General features: G+C 51.7%; 1 protein-coding gene across 1 annotated transcript; it reads left to right on the top strand.

Annotated features, from left to right (window-relative positions):
- Positions 1-512: 512 nt before the first annotated feature.
- Positions 513-3,696, top strand: LOC120701845 (homeobox-leucine zipper protein ROC8-like). Its single transcript, XM_039985654.1, has 10 exons — positions 513-613; positions 746-863; positions 976-1,158; positions 1,359-1,805; positions 1,929-2,030; positions 2,132-2,341; positions 2,431-2,617; positions 2,708-2,970; positions 3,081-3,170; positions 3,295-3,696. Exons 1-10 carry the CDS (start codon positions 513-515, stop codon positions 3,694-3,696), a joined length of 2,103 nt encoding a protein of 700 aa, XP_039841588.1.
- The last annotated feature ends 5,853 nt before the right edge of the window (positions 3,697-9,549 follow it).

Here is a 9,549-nt window from a genome sequence, read left to right as displayed (position 1 = left end):
ATGTCCTTATTAAATGTAGAGAGAGAAAGGGAGTGGTTGTGCCCTCGCCGGGAGCTCTTTGCCCTGCCCTGCTTAAAACTTGCCCCTAATTCCCTCGCACCAGTTACTACTGCTCCTGCTTCCTCACACCAGTCTCCCCCTCTCCTGCCAAAGCAGGACGAAGAAAGATTGGCAGGAACCAGCAGTTCATTGACCAAGGAGCCAGCAAGTGTAACTGCTTCCAGAGAGAGAGAGAGAGAGAGAGAGAGAGAGAGAGAGAGAGAATGGCGTGAAGCTTGACTGTATCCAAGGTGTCGCGACATCCTGCCTATTTTGCAATGCTGGTCTGGAGTTGGAAGGCGGCCACCACCCTGGACCTGGAGTGGAGGTTTCTTGCTCGGCCTGCCCATTGCCAGGTATAAATAGGACCGGGAGGCCAGGCCATTGAGCGCACTGGAACACAGGCACAACACAGAGATCTCTCCTCAAACTACAGCTGTAGAGCGGGCGAGCGAGGCTTGAAGGCGGCGGCGATGGACTCCGGTGACGAACACGAGGGCTCCAGCAACCAGCACCAGCGGAAGCAGAGGCAGTACCACCGCCACACCCCGCGCCAGATTCAGCAGCTCGAGGCGTACGCTCCTTGCTCTCTACTACTTCTCTTCTCTCCTGTCTGGTTTCCTTTCTTTGTGTTCTACATGCCGCCGCCGCCGCCGCCGTGATGATCGATGGGATGCAGTAATGGTGCTCGACCGTGACTGTGCAGGATGTTCAAGGAGTGCCCGCACCCGGACGAGAACCAGCGCGCCGCGCTCGGCCAGGAGCTCGACCTGGAGCCGCAGCAGATCAAGTTCTGGTTCCAGAACCGCCGCACCCAGATGAAGGTATAAGAGGTCGCCATGCATGTTCTTCCATTTCGATCTTTCCTCGATCGGCTTGTTGATTTCCCACGGATTAATTCTTTGAATCTTGTGATGGTGTGCGACCGAGCTGCAGGCGCAGCACGAGCGCGCGAGCAACTCCTTCCTGCGCATGGAGAACGACAAGATCCGGTGCGAGAACATCACCATGCGCGAGGCGCTCAGGAACGTCGTCTGCCCCAACTGCGTCGGCCAGCCCGTCACGGACTACTTCAACGAGCAGAATCTCCGCATGGAGAACACCCGCCTCAAGCAAGAGGTAACAGCAGCTACGGGGTTGACGACGCCCCGACACCTTGTTTGTTTCCGGCGACCAGCTCATCCTCCTTTACTCATTTGTGTATATATACATATATGTTTATATATAATTATATATATTTATATATGTGTATATGTGTATATGTATATGTATATGTATATGTACGTCTCTGATGTTTCTTTTTCCATGGGTGCCAACAGCTGGACCGGTTGTCGAGCATAACCTCCAAGTACCTCGGACGGCCGTTGACGCAGGGGCCGCCTACGTCGGTGCCGTCACTGGACCTGTCCGTGGGCGGGATGCCCGGGGCGGGGCTCGGCGGCGGGCCGTCGCTGGACCTCGACCTCCTCAGCGGGTGCTCCTCAGCGATGCTGCCGCCGGTGGAGGAAATGGAGCGCCCCATGATGATGGACCTGGCGGCGCGCGCCATGGACGAGCTCATCCGGCTCGCGCAGGCCGGGAGGCAACTCTGGGACAAGGGCGCGCCCGGGGGCGCGCCGGAGACACTCAGCGTCGCCGCCTACGACGGCCTCTTCGCGGCGCCCGGCGGCGCGTTCCGCCCGCCGGACATCAGCGTCGAGGGGTCCAGGGACTCGGGGCTCGTCTTCATGAGCGCCGTCGCGCTCGTCGACGTCTTCATGGACACGGTACGTGGAGTGTTCATTCCCACCTCTATCTTCATCTTCCACCGGCGTGCTTCGACTTCGATCGGCATTCTTATGATTCATTGTTGTTGCTGCTGCTGCTGCGTTACTGACTTGTTGCTGCAGAACAAGTGGACGGAGTTCTTCCCCGGCATCGTGTCCAAGGCGCACACCGGCGATGTCATCATGAGCGGCGGCTTGGGCGGCAGCATCGAGTCGTTGGTCATGGTAACGCTGCCGTCGAATCGAATCCTGATTCCTGAAACGGAATGTTTGTCCTGATCATCTTTGCAAGATTTTATTAACTAATAATGGCGGCGCCATGTCAGATGTACGAGGAGCTGCACATGGTGGCGCCCGTCGTCCCGACCCGCGAGTTCAGCTTCCTCCGCTACTGCAAGCAGATCGAGCCGGGCCTGTGGGCCGTCGCCGACGTCTCCCCGGACGCGCTGCGCGGCGTGCCCTACGGCATGCCGCCGCGCTCGCGCCGCCTCCCGTCGGGGTGCCTCATCGCCGACATGCCCAATGGCTACTCCAATGTACGGTGCTGCTAGCTGGGCTTGTTGCAATGGCGGGCGGGATGCCCGTGCCCCCAAGGCTCCTAGCTAACTCGTTCGCGTTCCTGCAGGTGACCTGGGTCGAGCACATGGAGTTCGAGCACACGGCCCCCATCAGCGCGCTCTACCGCAGCCTGGTGCTGAGCGGCGCTGCGTTCGGGGCGCACCGGTGGCTCGCCGCGCTGCAGCGCGCGTGCGAGCGCGTCGCGTCCCTCGCCATGCTCGGGCCGCCGCATCACGACCTCGCCGGAGCCGGAGGTACGTCACCAACGCCGAGCAAGCCATCCGCTGATGGAATCAATGCAATGCATAGCCCTGATCGATGTCTCTGGTGCTTGTGCCCAGCAGTGACTCCGGAGGGGAAGCGGAGCACGACGAAGCTGTCGCGGCAGATGGTGAGGCTCTTCTGCGCGAGCCTGAGCTCGTCGCCGCTGCAGCGGTGGGTGCTGCTGCCGGGCGCGACGGACGTGAGCGTCCGCGTGGGAGCGCAGCGCAGCGCCGAGCCGGGCCAGCCCACCAGCGTCGTCCTCACCGCCGCCACCTCCATCTGGCTGCCCGTCCCCGCTGGCCACGCCTTCGCCTTCCTCCGCGACGAGACCGCGCGATCCCAGGTACGCCTCCGAACTCCGTCCGGGACACGTCGTCCACCACCATCACCATCACCTCGTTTGACGCTTGCTCGCGCCTCTTGACTGTTGCCTCCGCCATTGCTGCGCCGCAGTGGGACGTCCTGGCGCACGCCAACCAGGTTCAGGAGGTGTTGCGCATCCCCAGTGGCTCCAACCCTGACAACTGCGTCTCCGTGCTGAGAGTGAGCAATCAACCACTCATCTTCATCTCTTTCCTTTTGCACGCACGAACTTGCAATTGGATTGTGCTGCTGAATTAATCTTTGTGATGACGAATAGATTGGCTGATGACAGTTTTTGTTGCAGGGGATGACCGACGCGAACCAGGACGGCGGCATGCTGATCCTTCAGGAGAGCAGCACGGACGCGTCGGGGTCGTCGCTGGTGGTGTACTCGCCGATCGACCTCCTGACGGCGAACGTGGTGATGAGCGGCGAGGACGCGTCGGGCGTCCCGCTGCTGCCGTCGGGCTTCGCCATCCTGCCCGACGTCCGGCCGGGGCCCGGCGCGGGCGCGTCCAGCTCCAGCGGCGGCGGCCCGCTGGGGACGATCTCGCCGGGCTGCTGCGTCGTCACCGTCGCGTTCCAGATCCGCGTCAGCAGCCTGCCGTCGGCCCGGGTCGACGCCGAGTCTATGGCCACCGTCACCGGCCTGATCGGCAACACCGTGCAGCAGATCAAGGCGGCGCTCAACTGCGCTGGCCCCTGATCGATCTTCCTCCGATCCGCCGTCGCCTCCGCCGCCATGGACTCCACCCGCCGTCGCTCCCTAAGCAACCATATCCCCATCAACCCATCCATTGTCCACCAACACCATAACAGCTCTCCGTCTTTAGAGTTTAGATTCGGTGTCGTTTTCCTTTTACTTAAATTGCAGGTCGTCGAGTTCCCCTTTCCTTTTACCTTCCTTCATTAGAAGTTCATGCGCCAAGAATCCATTGCAGGCTATGAGTCTTAGACTCTAGAGTCAAGAACGCATCATGCTAGCTACCTTGTACCATTCCTCTTGCTGCAGCCATTCTTCCCCGGCAGTCCATCTCCACCACCACAGCTCTTCCTCTTCCTCTTCTTTGGGAGTAACTTCCATGGAGGATCCATCCTTGTCACCTCGCCATTGTTGTTGGTGGCCGCAGCAGGGGATGAATTGTGCCGGTATTGACTATTATCCATTAATGTAAAGCGTTCAATGAATACTCATTTCGGTCACAAATGAAAATGAAAAAACAAGTTGCGTTTAAAAGTTCTGAGATGCGGCGTTTCACGAATTATAACTATGACAGTGCAATAGATTGGCTGAGAGAAAAAATTAGGACATCAGAAGGTGACTAGCCCTGCATGGCTGCATCCTGACCATCAAGGTACCACGTCATCAACAATGGAGAAGTTAAGGGATATTATCCAATAACTGAAAGTGATCGGGTGCTCTAGCCTAAGAGGGGAGGAGGTGAATTAGACACTTAAAAACCTTAATTTATGGTTTCAATTAGTTTGCACAAAATTTAAACTAAAATAAGCTATCTAGATGTGCATCTACGGTTCTTCTAGTGTGAAACCCTCATCCCAAAAGAGTTTAGCAATCTATAGCCAATCCTATCAAGATACTACTCTTGTGAAGCTAAAGATACAAAAATTGCAATATAAAATACGGAAGCTTAAAGAGAGGGATGAGAGGAAGCAAATTCAAGACGCGAGAATTTATCCCGTGGTTCGGATTGCCACAAAGATGTCCCTACATCCACATTGTTGAAGCACTCACGAAGAGTATCGCTTCCCGGCAATCAAGTCTCTTCCGTGAACACAATCACGATCACCTTGATCCCGCTTTTCACTAAGGGAGCTAGTCCAGGGGTCTCCGTCCCCCGCACAATATTGTCAACGCCGCTCCACACCAAGCCGGAGGGTCGTTGACGTGCCGGCGAGCCACCAATGCTCCAAGGGGCCGGCGCACCGTAATACAAGTGTGGTTCACTCTAGAACCAGCCACAAGGCACAACACCTTGCTCTCACACTCTCTAAAAAGCTAATCCTAGCACTAACACTCACAAAGCTTGTGCTAAGTCTATGGATTTGATCAATATGCACTTGGGTTGGCTTGCAGGTGTTTTTCAATGTGTATGGGGTCTCTCTAATCTCCAGCAAGCTTCAAATGGCCGGGGAAAGCCATATATATAGCCCACAAACTCGAAGTAGCTGTTTGTAGTCGTTGGGGGCATTTCTGTGTAAGCATCGGTTTAACCGATGCCTAGTCATCGGTTTAACCGGTCACTAATAGCTCGTACTAGCCGTTGACCCTTTCTGACGAGTTTTGCAGCTGAAATATAGTACCATCGGAATATCCGGTGATAGTACCGGTTTATCCAGTACTAAAGGAACTTTCTGGGGCTAAAAACACGCTCTCTGGACAATAGTACGGGTATTGCACCGATGCTTTTTTTTAGCATCGAAATTTCTGGCGCTTATAGAAATCAGCTTTATGGTGCTTCATATTTTGGCCATAACTTTTTACTCCGAACTCTAATTTAGGTGATCTTGTACTCTTTGAAAAGCTTATAAAATTTTCTACAAGATTCTGCTAAAGTCCATCTCATTTGACCAAATTTTGAGCATCAGAATAACCGGTGATGACATCGGTTTAACCGGTGCCACACAAAAATCAGCCTCTCCGTGTTTTACTATAACTTTTTATTCCGAACTCCGATTTCGATGATCTTGTACTCTTTGGAAAGCTTGTGAAATTCTCTACAAGATTCTGCTTCAGTCCATCTTATTTGAATAAGTTTTGGGTGTCGGTTAAACCGATGCTTGTCGGAAGGTTCGGTGCATGGTCATAGGAAGAACCGGTGCTACTGATTTTTGCATAACTCGTCCAATTCAGTATTTCTTTGAGTTATTTCTTCATGTTTTGCTTTGCTAACCCTTTTTAATACATTTTTGGGACCTAGAAAGATTCACTTGACAAACTTGTTAGTACCATTGATTGCGTTGTCATACAATTACCAAAATCACAAACAATGGCCTAAATGGGCCATGTTCCTTACAATCTGTGACGGAACCGCCAAATAAAAACTCTAAATTAAGCATAATGACCATCATTTGAACACATCAGGCACATTAACTTAATAGTTTAATTTGACAGATCTTTCTCAACCCACGTCCCGATCGAAAGAACACCGGTAGTCCCACGCGAAGCTGGGCGTAGATGGTACAACATGACAATACTTGGAAAATACTAACACAGTACATAGTGCGAAACATTAAGTTTTACAAATCAAGTTCAAATACAAAGATAATTTACATACTATTTTTTTATAAAAGTTGGATAATCGTATAATCCGACAGCTACGATAAGATATTACACACTTTTACCCAAAGGTGTGTGATCAGGAGTCCGCCTAAACATCTGGCCCGGCAACCTCCCATCCTTCTGCGTTAAGGCGGATGAACTTGGCGCAGCAAGGGCAGAAATCTACGTCTGCGTGGCCTGAAATAAGTGTGGCAACAAACCCTGAGCAACTAATACTCAGCAAGACTTACCCGTCTCTGGGTATACTTAGCCCATTATCTAGACATGCAAGGCTTTCTGGCTGGTGGTTTGTTTTGCAGAAAAACATCTAAGGGTGGATCCTTACTTTCAATATTTGAGCTCCAGGTTCTATCTTGATTCCCACTTGACTACATTGGCAGAACTTCTAGAGCAAACATGGTAGAACATTAAAGTACAATTCAATGAAACTAACATTATATAACATCTATTTATTCATCTCATTACTACGATGTGATGCAGTAATCAAGGTGCTCATATCCGAGAGCGACTGACGGCGAATCGATTCGATTTAACCTTGCAAAGTGGACCTAACCAACACAGCACGCAAAGCCCCCTCGGACTCTACGCACCAACCCTTCCCCTCCCCGCCTGGAACTACAGAACCGCCCCAGCTACATATAGTCAGCCGAGCTCAACGAGAGACCACTAAAAGTAAATACATGCATCCCAATTCTCCGCGACTACTCGACTCACCCTAAGGGGTGGTGATAAAGTTCTGTACTTTCGAAGCGAAGCAGTACTAGGCTTACCGGTTTCGACTACCTCTTACTCCCAGTATGCCATTAGTACAATTCAAACATGATCAGCGGGGCCGACAACGGTACGGTTCTCAATCGACACAGACGGGGCTAAGGCACCCAGGAACCCTGTCCTGCTGCCATACCTACATCTCGTCATCATTCCCCGTCCGGTCTCCATTTTCCTTCATTCCATCTTGAATATAATAATTCAAATACTGAAATATAATTACACCCTATATCTCGCGAGTTACCGAAAATTACTCGACTTCCTAAACATCCTATATCTCGCTAGTGACAAGAAATCACTCGACTTCTATCGAGAACTATTAAGTATAGCATTACTATCGTCCTATACATACTAGTATAACTCAGGGGGGACCTAGAGATCATGCAACTAGGGTTCCAAACAACTCCTGAAATATAATGCACAAGTAATAACTATATATATAGTGAGTCATAATTTAAATTAGTAGGACATGCACCGGGGCTTGCCTTCGGGCTGCTGCACTGCGGTAGAGTCAGTCGGGCCTTGGGCCGGGTTCTCGCGAATCTCCTACTAGGCTTCATCCGTCTGCGCCCGCGGTTCCGCGATCACCTCGTACACGACTTCCTCAGTCGCGGGTTCTATAGGTATGCACATGAAATAATGAGTAGATGCAGACATGACTTTGTAATCATAAGACAAACATTAAACAAACTAAAAATTTACATAAAAATGATGCTGACACGGTGATATTTAACTTAAACTCTAAGTGCTAGGAACAATTAGATAACCTAAGTATCGAATTAGAACATAATTTAATATAAACAGAACATGACTTGCAAAGACATTATTAACTTCTCATAATTTGTATAAAATTTTACATGTAAAAGTATTATCTATTCCTATTCCAATATATTAGTTTGGATACAGTTTATAAGCACATGCTAAACTATGTTTTCTGGACATGGAAACTTTACAGTGAACTATACTTATGGCTAAAGTAGGTTACTGCTTAAATCTTATAATTTTCAAACTAATAGATCTATATATATTAATTAGACAAGCCTAAGCATAGTTTAAATTTTTGACAGGGGTAAAAGAACTTTTCACAAGCATGCATATTTTTTCCTCTGTAGAGCTTAAGCTAACAACTCTAACAAAACAAAATTTTCATTTTTAGCATTTTTCTTTATTTTTTTATATGTATTTTGCAAGTTGCATACGAAATGAAACAAAACTACAGTGGCAACGGGCAGCACAGCCATGCCATGGCCACCAGGGCCATGGCCGGCAGCGTGGCGCGCCTGGCTCACCGGCGATGGGCCAAGGCGGCAGCGGGGAAGGGCAACACGGCGGCCAGCAGGGCCGGGCAGAGCCAGCGCGGCCGGCGGCGCGGCAAGAAACTGCACAGGGGCAGCTCGCGGCGGTACAGGTGGCCCGGAGCAGCGGCGCGGCGGCATTCCGGCGAGCACCCCGGCGAACGCGGCGAGGTCAGGGAAGCATGAGCATCACCAGCTCACGTACCATCAATTTGAGCAGCTGGGCAATGGAAATGGTGGCCGGAGGTGGGAGTTCGACGTCGAGGTGGATCTCGGGCACATCGGTGACCGGCGGCCGGGGAACCGGCGATTCCCGGCGACTTAGTCGACGGGGCTCGCGAAGGAGAGGTCGAGGATGAAGCTAGGGAGGTGAGTGACCTTGGGACGCAGTGGATTTGGAATCCATGGAGGGGAGCTCGCGGATTTGGTCGACAAATGCGAACGGCTCAAGCTCTGTCCATGGTGAAACGGAGGAAGAAGAAGCTCTGGGCCAAGGAGAGAGAGAGTCAGAGCTCGAGCTGGGTTTGGAGAGGAATGAATGAGGACGTCCTGGACGCCGAGGATGGCCGGAAAAGAGGGGAGGACTCGCTTCTGGGCGGCCGGCGCGTGGCGACGACCGGACCGGCGCTCGGTCTCGGCATGGCCGCGGCGGCAAGTGGGCGAGGTTGTAATGGCGTCGCCGCCGGATTGCCGTGGGGGCCGGCGCGTGGCACGACACAGCACGCCGGTGAGCAGGCGCTCGCCGCGCGTCGCGTGCGTATGGACTCCGGACGGGAGCAGGTGAGGAGTTTGGGATATTTTTGATTCGTTTTTGACTCAATTTGAACATTCTAACCTTGTTTAGCATATGTTCAAATCACCTAATTAAGTAGCTGTTACAGCCCTTCCCCCTAAAAGAAATCTCGTCCCGAGATTAAAGTGTGCACACTAAGCTAGAAAGAGAAGGTTGGTGCTAGGTACCTTGGTGAGTAGCCAAAAACTCTGGATAATTGGATTTTAGAAATTCTTCTGTTTCCCATGTAGCTTGTCGCTCGGAGTGATTAGTCCATTGAACTTTATAAAATTTACTAGTTTGATTCCGAGTAATCCCGGTCTTGTGGTCAACAATTTTAACAGGATGCTCAGGATAAGTAAGGTCGGGTTCTAGCTGTACATTTTCCGTGTCCGCCATTTCAATTGGAACACGGAGGCACTT

The sequence above is a fragment of the Panicum virgatum genome, chromosome 4K (genome assembly GCF_016808335.1).
Source record: "Panicum virgatum strain AP13 chromosome 4K, P.virgatum_v5, whole genome shotgun sequence".
Classification (NCBI taxonomy): domain Eukaryota; kingdom Viridiplantae; phylum Streptophyta; class Magnoliopsida; order Poales; family Poaceae; genus Panicum; species Panicum virgatum.
The sequence above is the reverse complement of the archived record's forward strand: the minus strand, read 5'-3'. Positions and strand labels throughout refer to the sequence as shown.

Excerpts from the sequence above, each read along its gene's own strand:
- LOC120701845 (XM_039985654.1), top strand. The coding sequence starts at position 513 with ATGGACTCCGGTGACGAACACGAGGGCTCCAGCAACCAGCACCAGCGG. Across the intron at positions 1,159-1,358 it reads ACACCCGCCTCAAGCAAGAG|CTGGACCGGTTGTCGAGCAT; the intron begins GTAACAGCAGCT and ends GGGTGCCAACAG. Across the intron at positions 2,342-2,430 it reads TGCCCAATGGCTACTCCAAT|GTGACCTGGGTCGAGCACAT; the intron begins GTACGGTGCTGC and ends GCGTTCCTGCAG.